This window comes from Anabrus simplex, chromosome 8 (genome assembly GCF_040414725.1).
Source record: "Anabrus simplex isolate iqAnaSimp1 chromosome 8, ASM4041472v1, whole genome shotgun sequence".
NCBI lineage: Eukaryota > Metazoa > Arthropoda > Insecta > Orthoptera > Tettigoniidae > Anabrus > Anabrus simplex.
The window spans coordinates 225718489-225738864 of NC_090272.1; the positions used below are offsets into that span (position 1 = coordinate 225718489).

Consider the following 20376-nt stretch of genomic DNA (forward strand, 5'->3'; position numbering starts at 1 on the left):
CTTCTCTCATGCTTCTAGAAAACTACAGTTTTATCACTTCACTTTTGTTATAAACCCCTCTTGATGTGATTATTATAGTGACTTTCAATCTGTTTAAGATCCAAAAGTTTCCTCTAGTGTATAAACTCATGACTACTTCTATTCTAAACTTCATTAAGGCCTCATTTCAAGAATTTCTTAACTACATTCAAGAAAGTATATAATTTTACAAATATTTGTATTTTAGACTTTATTAAGGTCTGATATTAAGAATTTCATAACTATTGTCAACAATTTCGCACATTTCCAACATTTCCTTCACATTCATATGTAAGTTAATTACAATCAGGTACCTGATTAATCAACTTTAAGTTTGAGATTAAGGCTGAAGATGCCCATAATTAAAGGGCAAAACATGTCCCTATATTTAATTCATTATTTTTTTTATGTATTGAACAGGTGGAATAAATAAACTTTAATATTTATTTGACTTCATTGTACATTTCAATACGGACCTAAACATGATAATTATAACATGTAAGAAGTCACGACGTCGTGATGTTCTTGCCATGGAGTAAGTGCATTTAATTTCATCCACCTTATCAACGTTCGACTTTGTGTCATTATAGAAGGTAATCATTGCGGGTTTTGATCCATCTGAATCGTCCTCAATAGAATGGTCTTCGTGGAAAGTAGATAGAACAAATACAACTTTATCTTTTCTTGACTTGTATGACACAAGAGTATATATAGCATGTTACAATTTCTTGTAGCATTTCGTCGGTAAAGAACAATTGCAGAGCTTCAACTGGCATCTCAGTATTCATGGCAACTCCTACTACTCCAGGCAAGTGTTTTATAATATTATGTTCAGGTTGCCTGACCCTTCTATTACGGTTCATTACAGGCCAATGATTCCACTGGGTCCCATCCTTTCCAACATACATTTCATGCTGCTCACTTTCAGTCACGTCCTCTTCACCCGTGGACTGTTTGCCCTTTGATCACTATCGTTTACGACGTCCCGATCACTATCATCACTTGCACCAACTTCGTCGGCATCCAACCACTGCTCGATTTGATCCATAACTTTCGGGATAAATCGCACCAACTCCCTGGAAAGAGGACACAGAATAATTATTCATAGCTCATTTTGTAATATCGTGTTTATCCCACTGTAAATAATCACATGTAGAAAGTATATCACAATGACCCCACTACTACACTTGTAGGTAATAAAAGTATATAATTTGATAATAAATAGCAATGGAAGAATGGATGACTTACCAAAAGAATGAGTAAGATTAACAACTCACCAATACACGCCTGCGGATTCAGACTCCACAAGTCTGCAGTTCACAATATAAACTTCTCTAATCAGCAGCTCGGTGATTACTCAGACATTCTCACAGTCACGGCCTTTGTATTGTTGCAGAAGGAAACTACAAGAAGGCAGCCCGTTCTGCCTTGCATATTTGGCCTATGATACCAAAGAATAATAAAGTGCGGACTCTCACTCCGCGGCGCATGTAACGGAGGGTTAATGAAAATCAGTACATAATGCCAGGGAATAAGGCACTACATTCTAGGCTATAAATAATTTTATTCGCACTGAGTGAAATAGTATTTTAGGGAAAGGACTCAAATTGAATTCTCAAAACTCTACTGTATGTTATGAATGGTCCTATTGATAAATACTACATAACTAAAGTTATACAGAGTTAAATTTCTGATCATTTATGTATTATACATTTTTCCATTCCAGCTATCATAACAAAGATCTTTGTGAATTTGTATTTCGTTGCTAAGTCCATATCAACGCACGGCTACAAGAAAATGGATAAAAAGAGTTTAATGAAAATGGGTATGTGAAATTGGCAAATAAGGAACTACATGCTAAGCTATAAATATTTTTCATCTAGGATGAAATGGTAGTTTAGGGGAAGGTTCCTAAATTTAATTTTTAAATACCTATGTTATTGGTCCCATTGAAAATTATTGCATAAGAAACGTTATTTCTTGCTCAGTTTTAACATAGGTACCAACTATGATAAGAGAATTTGTGAATTATTGCGTAGTCCAGTTCAGTGGTGATGGATTTTTGTCGTGATTGTCTTAAGGTGTAAAACAATGTAGTCGTTGATCTATGATTATAAAAATCATAAAGGAATGATCTCTTGAAGAATAAGACAAGATGAAATTATAAAAGAAAGGAGGTAGATTCTCTAAGATCACAGAGTCGGAAGAAAACTGCTCATAAATAAATAAAAAGCCCATAAAACTGATAAACAGTACCATTACATTGACCATTGTTTGTTTTGATGTGCTTTTGTCTCTTCTGCTGCCACTCATCTCCGGTATATGGGGTTAATTCTGCATCCCGAGTAAAACAGCCTGCCTGAATATTGGCGAGAAGTAGCTGGGGAGTTAGAGAAGCACAGGTACATCAGCTAGTTATCATATAAGCATATCTGCTCCAGTAAGATTCCTTTAGAATGCTGGTTGGTTAAGAAATTGTTTTCAGAATTATTTAGGAAAATGTGCACTATTATATCTGATAATGGTGAACCCAGGGTTAGCCCTTCTCTTTGACAGTAGATTTTATCGTTGAATGCAAAACTGTTTTGGTTTAAGGTTATTCTAAGGTGATCAGTTATTTTGTTTCTTTCCTGGGCTAAAATGTTATATTTTAGAAGGTTTTCTATAATTTTCTATAATCTTAAATTATATCCTTTTGTATCACTAACACTAATGTACCAGAATGTAGAAGAATGGATTAGCTATTGGCTTGCAGTTGAGAGATAGTGGTTTCAAATCCCACTGTCAGCAGCCCTGAAGATGGTTTTCTATGGCTCCCATTTTCACACCAGGCAAATGCTGGGACTGTACCTTAATTAAGGCCACAGTTGTTTCCTCCCAACTCCTAGCCCTTTCCCATCCCATTGCCACCATAAGACTGTATAAGTGCAATGCAAAGCATATTGTAAAAAGAAATCTGTTTGGAAAAATTAATTTTTTGAAATATATTTTTATGCTCAATATAATATAATTTATGTCCAGCTCCTTGGATGAATTGTTAGCATCGATGCCTTCAGTTTATAGGGTCCTGGGCTCAATTCCCAGCTGGGTTGGGGATTTTAACCACTCCCAGTTAACTCCATTCAGGAAATGGGTGTGTGTTTGAAAACACTCCTTTCCATATACACATACCACACCACAGAAACATCCAAGAGTGAATATATCCCTCTGCATAGCATTGATATCATGAAGGGCATTGGTCGTAAAACACAGTGCTCACTAGAGTGTGAGGATAAAGAGTGGTAGAAGAATATTTACTGTCTTTTAGAACTTAATTTTGTGGCCATTAAATTCATATTCTTTCAAATCTTTAGTGTGTTATTCTTTTGGCTAGCAGTGTATATTTAATAATTACTTTATTGCATCCAATGGCCATGATAATGATTACACAGAGAATTATTAATCTTTACTGGTGCAAAACTTCAACAATGACACTGAGCGTTTCTTACATTCCAACACATGATATCTCCCACATAGTCTTCCACACATGATCATGGATCATGAAAACAGGAGTTGACACATATATCTTGAAGTGGAAGCTGTGAACTGCGAATCTGATCAGTAGATGTCTCAAAGTGTAGTTGGTTCCTTTCCAGTCCTTCCTTATCATAGCGTCTGTGATGTAAAAATCTTCCCATATTTCTGCTTTTTTCTTTTGATGTTCGACAATGATGCATTAGTATGCTGGTTCCTTGGTTAGTCCGTTGGTTCCTTTCTGACACATCTAACACTGGCTTGGCATCCGAGGTTCCGTCTTGGTTCAAGATCTTTCTCACAACCTATGTACTCGCAACTCAAAACACAAGAATCTCTTCAATACCATCACAACAGAACTGCACTTAATCCAAAATGCTCTATCCACTAATATGATATAACCATACAAAATTGGAGTACAAAAAACTTATATATAGAACCTACCAACGGACATTCTATATACCAACATCAACGTGCAGTGACATCCAATCTATTAAGTTCAAGCTCAAGCCACATTTGAATACTTTCTAGATTTTACTGTACATACTTTTATGTAGAAACACTCATATCTAAGCATGTGTCTACTCTGTTTATAATGTTAAACATGGCTACAAAGCCTTCATAAACATAACCCTACTGTTCAACAGACAAATATGTCACTAAAAGCTGATTATTATACTTCATTTTTAATACTTTCTCCTTTTTTAACTAAAATACTAAGGTGTACACCTTATAAAAACAATCTTTTATCGCACTGACTGTCAGCTTATATATGTATATACTTTTTAATTATACTCATGTTTATATTCAATACTATTAATGTAATATTACTGTAGGAGTCACGATTAATGTAATATATCTTTGTATAGTTGTCCTGGCTGATGATGACATCAAACATTGTCGAAACCAGTACCAAATGTAAATAAACGTGATGTTTTAAATGTATAATAAACCTTCACATAATATATTGTATTGAAAAGGTGGATATTAACTTTCCCATTTCTCTATTGTGAACGGTAAATTGTGTCGAACGGTTTCGTGTAATCTACAAACACCGTATGAAGTTTCCCTTTTGGGTATCTGAGTGGTTCTTGGATGTCATTTTGAAGGCATTGCACTGCTTGTAATGTTGAATGATTCTTTCTAAAGCCGAATTGTTCCTCTGGGATATGTTTGTTGACTAAGGATGTTAACCTCTCCGTGAGAATTTTTGTTAGAATTTTAAGGATGGTGCACCCTAATGCTATATCTCTATGTGAGTTTCGATCACTGATGTTGCCCTTCCCTTTATATAACATCTCAATCCTCAAAGTTCTCCATCGCTCAGGAATCCTTCCCTGTGACAAGCATTCGTTGAACAGGTCTGTCCAGATATTTATCAGCATTGGGGCTGCGTTTTTCAAGTGTTCATTGAATATATTATCCTGTCCACAAGTCTTCTTGTCTTTCAGCATTGAAATTGCTGCCTGTACTTATCGTATATTAAATGGTTCAATTGGCATCTGACTTTCTGTATCTAATGTTTCCTTGAGTGGCCTCATGCTCTTGGTTATCAGAACTTTGCTAAAGTGTTGGGTCCAAGTTTCCATATGGATGTCCCTTGCAAACATTGGCTTCTTTTTCTTGAGGGCTATTTATGGGTCTTTCTCTGCCTCTTGGATAATTTCTTCTGCTGTTTTTTCATAATATTTTAATTTCATTTTTCTTATGAGATCTTTGTATCCTTTTCTTTCATTAGAATACTCCTTCAAGTCTTCTTTGGATAGAAAGGTCATAGCATAATGAAGATTCTGGAGGGCTGATCGTCTTGTTCTATAACATGATTTTGCTTTTCTTCAGTCAGGTTGTATCATTTCTGTAGCACTGATGATGATGTGCTCTAGTTCTGTAGCAGCGTTGTCTATCTGAACGTTATGTATATATTGCATTACTCCCTTAATTTGTTCAGAGGCATGTTTTAACATCTCCTCATTCAGTTTTCTTGAGATGTACATGGTCGAGGCTCTTTTCTGGGTTTTCTGTTGCAGAATAAAAGTAGTTGTTACGGGCATGTGTTTCCTTGCTACTTTTCTCATTATTGTCTGTTCCAACTTCTGTACGTTCTACATATTTGAAAAGACTAAATCAGTGGTGCTACTACCATTGTGACATACAGTATATACATTTTCTCGGAGTGATTGTTAATCAGAGTTAACCCTTCTTCTTCTTCAAGAATTCCATGACAGTTCTGCCTTCCGTTTACGAACATCAATCCTGCAGTTCATGTCACCTGCAGTTATGACCAGTTCATGCTGATGTGCTTTTGCCAGTCCTATGTTGATAATATCAATTACTTCCTCTCCTTTATATTCCGGATGTAAGTATCCCCCTATAATTATACACAGTTTTGTTCTAATAACTAGCACTTCTGATGATTTGTAATCAACTTTGAAAGGAGATAGTTCCAGTTTTAAGAGGCATGTGATGCCACCTGTTGGTCTACCTCTTTGTCCTTGTGTAGCGAATGCATTTAAAATGTAAAACCCCTGAGTGGTCTAATCTTTGGGAGAAATGTTTCTGTAAAAATTATTATGTCAAAGTTTGTTATGTCTTCATTTGTGAACATATCCAGTGCATTTATTAAGCCATAAGTGTTCCAAGTCATTGTTTACAGGACGTTATTCGATGTATTGCTAATAAAGTCGGACCCCCTCTGTCCCATGTCTCCGAAAAAGATATTGCCTTATTATGACTCCCTTTGGCCAAAATCCCACCTGTTCTGCTAGATCTTTTAAAACAAAAGAGATTCCTACTTCAAACACCTTGTTGGTTCCCATTAGTGTATATATAAAAAGATGAGAAGGCTATTGATCGTCATATTTGCTTTCAAACCAGTTCCAAGTAATATGACACAAAAATGTAACTTTTTGACTACTTTCATGAATTAGAAATGTTCATGGCACCAATGTTACTCTCAGCATATGTTTATGATGATTAATTATTTTTTTTTTTTTTTTTACCTTGAAAGGTGATCCCATGACCTAAGGTACTGAGCCTCTTTCTTTCCCAGAGCCTCTAGTTTGATTTCTGACCAGGGCAGGGAATTTTACCATGATCTAGAGGCTGATTCGTGGTCAACTTAGACTCCATGACGATAATTCAAGAACTCTCTGACGTTGAGATGGTAGCCAGGTCTTGGAAGCTAAGAACAATGGTCAAGAGGATTTGTTGTACTGACGTCACCTCGTAATCTGTAGGCCTGTAGGATGAGCAGCAGTCGCTTTGTAGACCAAGGCCCTTCAGGGCTGTAGTGCCATTGATTTTTAAAATCTTAAAACCAATTACCACTTCTTTTGCGTAATTATAATTACCGTACATTTCAGGTACTGCCGGGACATTGTGATCCGTGATGTACAAACCAAGGAAAAGTGGACCTTTCTTCTAAACCGCTGGATATCTCTACTCCATGGAAATGGAACTGCCTCTTATACCATCCCTGTCGCCACAAAAAAGCAAGAAAGATCATTTGCTGTACTCTTTGCTGACAATAATGATTTTAGATTCAGGGATGAACATTTGTTCATCAGCGTCTTTGCAAGGTGAGTGTCACATGCCTGTGCTCTTGATGAAGCTGGGAAACAGAAATGAGCTCATTGGAGCCTAAGAAAGAAGTTGTTCAGTAGTTTGGTGTTTATCCTGCCATGTTAAAAGGGTAGACCATACAGTCAGTGACTGGGTGGCAATAACAAACTCGGCAAACTACAAGAGCCCAGTGGCTGTGGATGGAGGAACTTCCTATGGGAAGGTTATAGATCCTCAATGGAGAAAATGTCACTGGAATCTATAACTGCAAGTGTCTTTCCCCACATTGGGTGGCTTATGGTCATTGTCATTATCCAACGTGGGCAGCCGTTTTTGGAAACCTGGCAAAAGAGATAAAATGCTTGGTGTCAATAAAGACATATGGTTATTACCGTATTTACTCATGTATTAGACCACCTCACATATTAGACTCCCCTGGTTTTTCGAGACAAAGAAAATGAAAAAAGTAAATCTCACATACAAAACCCCCCAACATAATTCGTCACAGAAGAATAACAATTCCGCTTCAAAGCAGGTACAAGCCTTATTGCAGCTCCTATACTCCGCACGGCCTTACTTCTAAATTGAAGTTTCATAAAACAAATGAGCATCGCCTTCCCTCTGTTGCCAGCGCGCTACGCTTGCGAGAACAGCTGATGCAATATGACCGCGGTAAACAGCCCTTGTAAATTGTAATACAGTACTCAGAAAAACGAATGAATATGGATTGAAAACAAATTCACAAGAACTACACTTTCTAACAATGTCTGGCACTAAAAGAGAATGTATTATTAACAATAAAAGAGAATGAGGAAATAACACATCACTAGCGGATAATGGCTGGGACAGAAAGGAGGTTATGGCCTACAAAGGGAACACTGTACTGATCTCAGAGTCACTGGAACCCTTCAACAATATGACAAACACACTAAATATTGAAGGAAAATGCAAAAGATCGCGAACCGTACCGAATACCGTACACGCTGAGCGAGATAGGTTAACCACGTGGCGAATGTATATATGAGAGTTGGCAACTAGGTTTCGAGATCATGCTCTGCCGATATAAATCGATATGAATGGCAGCTTGGGATTGGTTGGATGTCTATGCTTCAGTGCATAACCACCAGACAGAGCCAAAATCTGCTAAAACGTCAGTTTAGAAGTAGAGCCGTACGGAGTATAAGACATCACACAAATTTGTGAATAGTTTTGTCCGTACGACCCACGAAAGGGATACACCTGTCAAAGTTATGCTGTACGTCTGTGTTTCATAGTTAAGAAATGTCCACCTCCATAGCGTAAGCCTGCTGCAGCTCTGATAACGTCGCACAAATAGGTAAATAGTTTTGTGTCCGACCTGCACATTGCAAGCATGCAGCAGTCTTGTGATATGTCTGTGTTTTGTAGTTAAGAGTGTCTGCCAGCATAATGGTTAGCACAATTAGCTGCCGTTCTCCAGGGTCTGAGTTTGATTCTTGGTACTTTACTGCCAGAGATTTAAGAATTGCAGGAAGTTTGATTTGTGGTAAAAATGGTACATGCAGCTCTCCTCCGTAGCAGGCACGCCTAAAGAGAGATGCACCACCTCGGGATGAGAAAACGAGTTTACTTTAGTTAAGAAATATTCGTGGTTGTTGCTATAATATAGCAGGAAAGTCGTTAACAAAGTGATTGTTTATTATCTTGTAACTTGGGCCAATATAGGTAATTTTTGGAGAGAAGTAGGTTTAAAGCGTGATTTAAAACAATCCAGTCGTAATTGTTTTACTCACCTAATGTCCCCACTGACAAAACATACAGTGCGTTAATTAAAACAATGGAGGCAATGAACGTATGAAATTAAACATTATGATAATAAAACGCATTACCACCACACCTGTAGATATCCATAAATGCGGCAAGTTTCGTGTTATTTATTTTTATTCTTTCTATCATGGAACTTCTGGTACTAGCCAGGCACATGACAGCATACCTAAGCTAAACAATGTGGTCTCCCTTCTCACAATTACAGTTGTTTAGGTGAATATTCTGATGTGTTAAATGTAGAGAACAAGCATGAAATATACTTAAAAATAAAGGTCTGGCTTTCAACAGCTGCAGTTATCCAAAGAATGCTTTCCAGTCACTAAGTATTACATTCAGAAGTACAACTCATAACATATGCTAGTGATCAGCTGGTGGGTTGGCAGCTTTCTAAACCACAGCTTTATCGGAAGAGGTGGCTTCTGCTACACATTCAGTACACCAACTGGTAATAACAGAGACCATCTCTAGAAATCATGTGCAAATAGATTATCACTGTTCGGACTCTATAGTTAGGAACAAAACTATTTTAAAACGTTTCAATAAGATGGGGTCTGGAACGCTCTCGATGGCAGTGAAGATGACGCCATTTGAGATGACAACACACCGGTAGCAGAGAAGTTGACAGCACAAGATGATGATAATTCAGATGGAAGCAGAGGTAGGCCTACTCCTCAACTGACAGAGATAAATATATGTGTACATATACCAAGCAAAGCAAAGTCACCTCTGTACAGGCCATGAAGGCCCTTGGAGGAGTGGAAGGTAAAGGCTTCCACCATTGTTAACCTCGGCACGTGATGGGGTAGAGTGGTTAGCTCTACGCCCGGCCGCCTTTGCCTCCAGGAATTAACCTGGTACTCCTTTTTGGTGTAGGCTGACTGAACCTCAGGGCCATATGCACCTCCGGAAGTGGAAATCTCGTTTCTTAAATTTTACAACTTCCTGACGGGGATTTGAACCCACGTCCTTCCGGGCGAAACGAGCACGCCTTTACCGCCTTGGCCAGGCAGCCCGTGTATACATATAATATAATTTATAATGCACCAGCCATGCCTCTTGGTGGCTGTGCCATTTACCAACTGAGGAGCCCAGCGTGGCACACTGGGGTGAAACGCTGGCAACCAGGAATGAGTTAGCTGGAAAATTTATACCGTAATGTCCAATAACGGACCAACTATATTGGTATTATAAATTTACTCATTTGGAACAAATATTTCAGGTTCCCTATGGGAATCAGCATCTTTATCATCTGATGGCCAGGCAAGCACCAATTTTTGATAATGAGACAAAGTCTTTCATAGTGCATTGGCAATGCTGGTGGCTCCAAGTAGCCTATGCAGTGGCCTCCATGGTATGCACTAGCCATGCCATGAGACTTTGTCTCATTACCAAAAATTGATGCCTACTTGGCCATCAGATGATATAGATGTTGATTCCTATAAGGAACCTGAAATATTTGTCCCGAATGAGTAAATTTATAATACCAATATAAATGGTCCGTTATTGGACATTATAAATTTTCCAACTACCTCATTCCTGGTTGCCAGCATTTCGCCCTCGTGTGCTAAGTTGGGCTCATCAGTTGGTACTTAGCACTTGGTAATGAGACAAAGTTTCTCATAGTGCTTTGGCACTGCTGGTGGCTTCAAGTAGCCTACGCAGTGGCCTCCACGGTATGCACTAGCCATGTGTCTTGTTGGGTCTGCTAAGTACCAACTGATGAGCCCAACTTAGCACACAGGGGCAGAACACTGGCAACCAGAAATGAGTTAGTTGGAAAATGTATAATGTCCAATAATGGACCATTTATATTGGTATTGCCAGTGTTCGCGAATTCTGTTTCTCTATACACTGCCTGCTACGTGATATTGTGGTGATTCTTAAAATGCTGAATACTAACAAATTACGATTTCTCTCAAACTTAGCAACTATGAAACACACTGTAGACACATCGAAGCGAGCGAAAGTGCGAAAAGCTATCCCTGCACGTTCCGGAAAACATGTTCTCTCGTGACGCCGAGAACATTCAAATTTAAATTATTCTGTAAAAACTTTGTAAAGGCAGTTTTGAATTAAAAGTGTGAATTTTTCCATTTAAGTATGGCATATGGGGGCAGTTTTCTTCCATCTGCAGTTATACGAAGCATAACTGTACATCCAACATCGAAAACTATGTGAACCAGGAGCTCATTGTCAACCTTGATGCAAATAAAATCTGCACTCCAATTTCGTGCCTTAATTTTTTTTTTAAAGTATGTGGGGATTGTTCACGTAAATACGGTATATGTTAAACATACCGAAGGATTACCGTTAGGTTACTGCAGGCAAATCGGCTGTGGTGAGAATTGATAGCAGAATTTGTTTGTGGTTCAAAGTACAGTTTTTGCAGGGGTTATATAAGGCTGTAATCTTTCAACTCTGTTTGATAGTATACATAGATCATTTACTGAAAAATATGAAATGGCAGCGAGGGATTCAGGAGGGTGTTAAAGTAATTAGCAGTTTGTCCTGTGCTGATGACCTAGTCTTACTGGCAGACTGTGCTGCAAGCCTCCTGTCTAATAGCTTGGAACTTGAAAAGAAATGCAGACAATAAGATATGGAAATTAGCAGTAGGGAAGAAACCTAAGAAAGTTGAATGTCAGGTCAGGAATACAAAACTGGAACAGGTGGTTGTGAATTCTATCAGGTTGGTAGTATACTAAGAGAAATTGAATCAAGTGAGCTTGCAGTTGCAGTCAACAGTATTCTGTAAGAAAGAAGGCAGTTCATGGATGAGACTATGTTTACATTGATCTGCTTTTAGACTAACTTTGTTGTCCAGAGGAGAAAACTGGGTAGGCTTAGGATGTTCTTTTCGTAAGTTGGAAGTAACAAACATGGAAGTTGTGAAAATAATTGCTGTGGTACAAACAGGTGGGGGCAATGGCAGGATACTTGGAATGAGAGATGTGTAAGTTTGGATCAAACTCAATAGATGAAACTGTGCAACTATACCACCTTTGGTGGTAGCTGTGGCCGTTGTTGAACGGCAGTGTACAGAAATCAGTGAAGCAACATAAGTCCTTGTGATATAAATTTTGTCTTGTTATCATTTAATTTTGTCTTGTCATCATGTTGGGTAAACAAAAATTTAAAGAACTGAAGTGTTTATGCAAAGCAAATTATTGTATGAAGCTTTCTTATTTAAAAATTATTAAATATTTAGGCCTATGAAGAAATGGACTATTAAGAAGATTTATGTTCTTTTACATTTCCTGATTTAAATTGTATTATTTTCTTAAGTATAGAAAGGGATGTGGAATTTTTATACATGACTTGTGAGGCAGGGTGTGCCACGTGTAAGTGGCCCTTTCCTGTCTTTTTGTAATATCTGTGAAGATGCAAATTCAGCAGAAAGGATTATTTCAGAAGATAATTATCATTCGCCAAAATTCTAGTGTTTTTATTGGCCAGTATATTAGGATTTTTAATTGGTGAATGTGGAAAACTGGTGTTGCTATTGGTTATTTGTGATCACTCTGTTTCCTGTTTGTGGCTCCTCACGTCTGCGAGTTAATTTGTCCGCGTCTTTGAATTTGGATCACTGCAGCGGGCGGACGCGATTTTGCGTCCATCCCGCAATGGGTCTTCAGCCGGCCAAGGTAAGCACAGTTTCGCCTTATGTTATTTAAATGCATTCTTGTGTTTCGGACTATTCCCACTTAATATAAGTTCAGTAATTATGTAGAAGTTCATTTTGTGTGCCGGAGTTTCCTCTAGTTTTCCACATTTTCCAAAATAGAGCATTTATATGACTTAGCGATTATACCAGTCCGCAACGTGTTATTTTCAGAGGCAGACCTTCTTCCCTAAGTCTAGTTGTAATTGTAAGTAACTGAAACACTTTCTTGAATAGTGTAATTAATTTTGTTTCGTTCGAGGTTGCCTCCTTTCGTTCTGTAAATTTAACCTTAATGTGAACCTCTGTGTCAAAGTTTTCATTCCGTAATTTTAACTTTTAATGTGAATCTCTACGTCAAAGTTTGTTCATGACTGAAGAGCTTAATTGTTTCCCTTACACATCTTTTGTTTTGTATCTCAAGTATCAGTTAATCCGCAGTTAATTTATTTGTTCATTTATAATTGTATGTTCATTTCCTCAATACTTATTTATCTGTTGGGTGTATTACTGTAAGTCTTTTCTCCCCCATAACACCATACGTTCCCATAGACCTCATAGGGCTTCCAGCACCTTCCACTCTCCTCTCTTAGTTGTCATTTTTAGACCTGTAAGTGTTACCTGTATTTGATTTAATATTGCTGTAACCTCTCCATTGGGTAAGGTTACAATTAATAGGTTTAATGAAGAGAAAATGTTTGCTACTGTTGTGCATTCACCAAAGGTACTGTACACGAGGCAAGTCAACATGTACGAAACTAAATTTGCAAGCACATTAATCACAACATTAAAACGAACAGGTTAACCAACATGACAGTAAAGAAAGGATAACCGGGAAGCGGCTGGGAACCATATCCAGGCAGTGGAAGGTATTGGTAATACTGAAGAAGCGAAGTCAATGTAATCCCAAACTTTACTTAACAATTTAGCTGTAATTTCATATATAAAGCAATAGCCAATATACCATTAAAATTTTGACGGCATTATTTCAACAACTATTACAATTTACAGTTTAGATGAGGGTAGCATTTAGTTATTAAATTTCTTTTATACCGGAACATCACACATGACGTTCCACTGTCGTGGCGTTACCTTTAAAAACCCAAAACAGTTTGAAATAAATGAAAGGAAGGTAACATTATACTAAAGTGAAGAGGTACATCTAAGGAGAAAAATATTTACGTATAATCATGGAGCAGAGCATCTTCAGTGGGTAGCCCCCTCAAAAACACTTCTGAGAAAGGGTACCCAACCTAAAGATGAATATTCCATGATGAAGCGGAATGAACGAGACAGTCCCGAGGAAAATATTACTTATAAAGATTATTTCGAAAGGTGTTTAACATTTAATTTACAAAACAACAAACGGGAACTATCTCTCAACAAGGTGAGGTGACTTACCGAAACGGCTAAGTCATAATGATAACATTTGGAAGCAGAAGGAAACACGGGTACACTCCAGCAAGATATAATTAAATGAAATACTACATCTGAAACTGAATACCTGAAAAGTTAAAAAAAATAATCAAGTGTTTACCGGATGGCGGGGCCAAGAAGACCCGTACCTTGGAAGGTGACCGTTCCCTTCAGTGGTCAAACAGAAAAGATGCCCTCGCAGAGCAAGGCTCCAGCGACAACGCTTCTCCCCGGAAATTATGAAATCTTACCACGGCCAATGAGCGTACGATGTTTTCCTTCACCTACCAATCACATTTCCTTTTATTTTCTCCAATAGGAGCGCAGAAAAAAATAGTGCTGACAAAGAACATTTAGGAAGCTTTGAGAAATTTCTAAATTGATGCAACTTTACGAAACCGGAAATATCGCACGCCGATGTGGCGCGTGTGGTACAGTATGCACCAGAATTACCATGACAATCAAATAATCTTAAAATCATATCAACTTCAACAAATCAAACAATTCCAAAATTCACAAACTGAGGAGAAACCAAAACAAACAATTGAATAAATACTTTACATACACAATTCATCGCCGTCTTCTGAGTCCAAATAATCAAATTCCAATAATCACAACAATTGCGTATCGATGGATATTCATCACGTTTCCACGTTTTGAATGGAATTCACCGCCACTGCGCCCTTCAACTATTTCTGTATTCACATTTTATGTCAATTATTATTATTATTATTATTATTATTATTATTATTATTCTTCTTTTATGACCACATAGGATCACTTTAGTCAGTCCGTCGTTCAGGTCTCTTTGAAGGGATTGTTCGGGCTTTGCGGTCCTCCCAGTACTTCTTCAGACGCTCCGATCTTCGTGCCCTTTCCTCAGTTGAAAATGTGCGTGTTGTTGGTTTGTTTTGTGTAAGGGTAAAGCGGAGGTTTGTATTCTTGAGTTTTGTATTCAATTTTATCTTATTTTTGGTGTCTTCTGTTGTAAGGCCTATTTCCTTCAGATCCTCTCTTACTTCTCTGATCCATTTACATTATTATTATTATTATTATTATTATTATTTTATTTATTATTTATCTGTGTACGCGTAGTCTCAACCCATCGTCACAGTAGCATCATGTGAGAGGAATGAAGCACAATAGATTACCTAGGAGAATAATTGACTTATGCTGTGGAGAGTAAGAGAAGCACAGGGAAACCAAGATGGCACTTTGGAGACGAGTGTGTTATATCACTGGTTCAGTATATAATTCAAAGGAGGGGACATTCCACCTCATAAGTACAAGATTTAAAGTTCAATTATATATAAAATACTAGTATTAGTTTCAGCCCTTTAATTGGGTCATCCTCAGCTAGATACATACATTCTTAAGTACAGTACTAAAAATAGCACTCTTCGAGGTAAAAATTGTTAAAGAATTATTAAAAAATATCACAGTTGTTGTTCATAAAATGTTCACTGTGGTTGTTAAAAGTATCTTATGTGTACCAGCTGTTGTGAACGGTCCTTCACAAGATTTAGTATGAAGATTCATGCTTAAACACTGCGGAAATGTGATATATACAATGTTATGGAACTTAGCTTTATGCAGGTGTAGTTCATTACATTATAATATGAACTTGACCTGAGGGAACATCCTAGGTTGCTAAGAAGATAATGGTGAGCTTGCATCCGGGAGATAGTGGGTTCGAACCCCACTGTCGGCAGCCCTGAGGATGGTTTTCCGTGGTTTCATTTTCACACCAGGAAAATGCTTGGGCTGTACCTTAATTAAGGCCACAGCCGCTTCCTTCCTACTCCTAACCCTATCTCATGGTCACCATAAGATCTATCTGAGTCAGTGCAATGTAAAGCAAATTGCAAAAAAAAAAAAAAAAAAAGATATTGTTAAAATTGAGAACTTTTGTCGGTTAAGGAATCGTCGATATGTGTATCTACTGAGGGTATGGATTGCAGTGAATAGGTGGATGTTCCCTCAGTTCCATGTGGGCCTGTTCCTGGCGGTTGTGTTTGCGGTTAATTGCTGCTGACAGAACTCAGAAAAATCTATGGGTGCATGATTTCACTGAAGCTAAAAATGGTAGCCACCATTTCAGCGATGTGTGGCTTCACCAAAATACTGTTGGATGCTTCTGTAAGCATAAAATGTACTAGTTATGAGCATAAGTGGAGACCTCTTCTTTCAAGTCACTGATAACATATCATCGTCCACTCTCAGCTGTGAAAAGTGTGTGAGCAGGAAGAGAGGCAGGCTTGTTTGTGTCATTCATGTAAATATTTGGCATATCCAATTCATGAGTAACTTACAAAATTTAGATGATGAATCCATACTGGATGTTCTTATGGAAGACGCAGGTTCTCAAAATAAGGACGAGGATAACACCAAGTGAACATGATGATTGTGATGCTTCAGGCATGTAAACTTACAGTAGATAATGAGCTAATTTCAAGCTGGTATACTTTATACTACTCCCTTAAAATTCGGGCTACTTCCCGTGAACAGATGACAACCTGCAGCAACTCATTGTGAGCCCATCGTCAAGCAATGAGTGGCAGGAAAGCAAATTACTGGTTGTAAACAAGGATACCCATCCCAATTGACCAATTAGATTAGAATCTTTATTACTGTGTTTTAGTAGATGAGTGCTCAATATCAATATCAAACTGAATGCAAAGCAAGGCTGGTTACTTATAACTGATGGAAAAAGTCTTAACCTCTAAAGCATTTAATTCCTCCTTAGCTGTAACACATCCCCACATATTCCTCTGACCTCTTATTGACAACTACTTTTCTTCAAAATTGCTTCAATTTTCCCCTTATATTATGCCTATAATGTGTTAAAATAAAATAAAAATGAGTTATAAATATGACTGTATGATACATTGTACGTACATTTTGTATTTCATAAACAAGGAACAATGTTTAAAAGTTCTTTATAAAATTTCAGTTACTTATTTTGGTTAAACTGATTTTGGGTTGACAGAGGTTCATTTCAATTGAGGTTTGAGTGTATATATAAATATTTTTATATTGTTTTAAATTGCTTTTCTTAAAGTCTGAAATGTTTTCCATATTTTCTCTGAATGTTTACCTGCTTGTTTTCACAGCTTTGAGTGCCAAAACATCTAGGCTCTAATAACAACATACAAGTGTTTCAGATTCAGTTCCAGCCAGTGAAAGTACAGCATACACTAAGATGATACTAGACAGCTTGTGACCTCATAAACGAACCATTTCCAGGCCCGTATTGTTATGACCTCTTTTTCTTTCCTACATATGAGAAATAAATTTTTAGACCTTGTGTATATCTCTTAATAGCTAATTTTGAACCTACTGACTTCTGCCAGAACAACAATGATATATGTAATCAGTCAGGTAGTCAATTTATGTCCGGTCTTCTATGATGTTTTATGTTTTTTCTTTCCTGATCTTCCAGTATTTTTTCATTCTATCTGACCTTCGTTGTCATTCTTCTTCTGAAAATACCCTTTTAGTTGTTTCTTTTTTATGACATTTTGGTAAGAATCTAACTTTACTATTCTTCAATTTATTTACTTTGTTTGATTTATTCTTTGAATCCTCCAGTGTTATGTCTAATTCTTTCATGTCTTCTATTTCTTTTATCCAGACAGGTTGTTTCCAAAGCTTTCCAAAATTCTGCGTATTCACCTGTCTTGAGGTGTTCTCAACAGATGACCAAAGAATAATATTCTCTTCTTTCTCACGAAATTCGTTATAGGTTCTATTTCCTGATCTACTGCTGAATGTGGGACGATACGCCATTCTCCTTCTTTTTGGTACTTCTTATTAATGCATGTTCTTACTATTCTTCTTTCTATTTTTAAAATTTTGTCTATGTTATTCTTTTGCTTTAGTTTAAATAATGTTTCACTTCCATAAGTTATTTCAGGTTGGACTACAGTCTTATAATGTTTCAATTTTGTATTTATTGACAAACATTTCTTGTTGTATGTATTGAAACAGGAACACCCGTACTTCAGTTTTGCAGAGAGCATGGATAACGCCAAGGCATGTACGGTTCATGCTTTAGAGAGTACGAGAGAAGGGTAGTGAAATGAGTTCATATTTAAAGTGGAACTTGCAGTTTATTCAAAAAAATGCATAGAAATTATATCACCTTTTACAGACGAATAGTTTGAATGTCCTTGAAGATGTGGAGAACGCGTCGTTCTGCGGTGTTGGCGTCGTCTCCCGTCGTCAGCGCCGGCGTCGTCCCACGTTGTCAGTGTCGACCCATGGCCGTTGTCAGCCCTTGATGTTGAAGGAGACTCGAACCTGCGGTGGTTGTCTGATGATAGTGCAGCGTGGAATAGTTGTTGAGTTTGTATTCCACTAAGTCCCATGAAAGGGGCAGAGAAATGTACAACTTTCGCACAGAATGTCAATGGAATCTAATACGACACTTCCCTACCACATTGCACTGCAAATTAAGGCGAGACACTGTTTACTGGCCGAATAGGTTCCACTATAAATGGTGTTGGACGCACATTTGAGAAAAAAAAAGAGATGAATTCAAAGTCACAGTTCTGTGAGAATAATTAATATTGTTCGTGCAATAGCCACTATCGAACTTGAAGTGATAAGCAATGAAAATAATCTGGAACTTTCTGAGATACGATGGTTTACCACTTTGCTCAATCTCAGTGCAAAAGAAAATAAATTAAGTCTTTCAGACACAGTCTCTGCACTGTTTGTAATGAGTACCTGCAATGTCCTAGCACACACACTCGTAGAAATAAATTAAAGTTTCTGCGAGGACAGAAAGAAATAGTTTATGACAGTCTTGTGAAAGAGAACCAAGTTCTGTTACGACTCTGTCTTGACAAAAATCACATAATTTCTCAGAGGTAAAGTTTTCACTGAAGCACAATATTACACGCAAATTTAGACACAGTCTTGATGAGGGGAATCATTGGTGGATCATTGGTAGAGTGTCGGCCTCCGGATCCCAAGATAGCGGGTTCAAACCCGGCAGAGGTAGTCAGATTTTTGAAGGGCTGAAAAAAGTCCATTCGACACTCCATGTCGTACGATGTCGGCATGTAAGAGATCTCTGGTGACACATTTGGTGTTACCCGACAAAATTAATTAAATCTCAGCCATAGAGGGCCAGGAGAGTTTCGGTTTACTCGGTCTGCCATCTAGTGAGCCTAGAGTAAAACAGAACATCAAAATTGATGAGCAGACAGCCAGATGGCGTTAAATTGAAATGTCTGCACATGGTAGCTGAGGCCATATTATTATTATTATTATTATTATTATTATTATTATTATTATTATTATTATTATTATTATTATTATTATTAATTGAGATATACTGTACTTCCATCTATTGGACATATCTCCTGTTTAGTTTATCTGCTGCAACAGATTCCATAGCAAGTCAATTCTGATTTCCCCAAGACACTTGTAATCTTTGATAAGAATTTCATTAGGACCAGCTGCATTTCCACTTTTACTTTGTTTACTTTATTACTTTATTTTTCTTATGACTGTTGTTACATTCTGATTAGGGGCTCCATTGAAGATCTGTCTTTTATTTTGCTCACTCAGTAAGTATTCAAAACATTATTTTCATCATTTCTAAATCTGTTGTTCATCTTGAAGCATCATCATTGGCATTCTTCTTCAGTCTTAGCAAGCAAAATAATTTGAAACTTTGTCTTGTGCCTTATTTGTAAAGAGTCTTGTTGCGCTCTTTTACTGTCCCTAATCCTTTGGAGCATTCTTCTTAAGCAACTGCTTTCATTTGCCTGCTTATAGTTCTCTCATCATCATCATCATCATCATCATCATCATCATCAATTCTCCACTCTAGCAAGCTGGTCATGGTATTTATGAGCCACCTCTAGTTCGTCTTGGGGATGTTCTATGTTTTGCTGCCAATTTACATCAATTTTAAAATTTGCTTTTCCCAACCATCACGAGGCCTGCCTCTGGGCCGCTTGCTGACAACATTCCTTTCATAGATGCTCTTGAGGTCTTATTTTGAACCATCCTTCTCATATGTCCATACCCTCATAGTCTCACTAATTTGAAGGTTTCCAACAGACTCTTGTCTAATCCAAGTTGTTGCTGGATATTCCCATTCCTTATTTTGTCTCTCCTTGTCTTTTGAAGTGGCCTGTAGGTGAATTTTTCCAGGTACAATCAAAGTTGCTGCTTCCTCTCCATACATCAGAATTGATAAAAGACATTTTGTAGCCTACAAAATGATCTTTGAAGTTTTCATCTTCATCAGTGAACCCATGAAAATCGTCAGCGAGCTCTTCGACATCAACATACAATTTTCTCCACGATCGAGTGATGTTCTGGCAATTACTGGATCCCATGATTTCTGGGCAAGTTAAAGCGCTTCTTTAAGATTGAGTTTT

General features: G+C 37.5%; 1 protein-coding gene across 1 annotated transcript in view; it reads left to right on the forward strand.

Moving 5' to 3' along the window:
• The window catches only part of LOC136879384 (polycystin-1-like protein 2), a 421935-nt gene that overhangs the window by 193252 nt on the left and 208307 nt on the right, over positions 1-20376 (forward strand). Inside the window, exon 18 of the mRNA XM_068229099.1 lies at positions 6894-7109. Within this exon, the coding sequence (XP_068085200.1) occupies positions 6894-7109 (216 nt within the window). The remainder of the gene's footprint in view (positions 1-6893; positions 7110-20376) is intronic.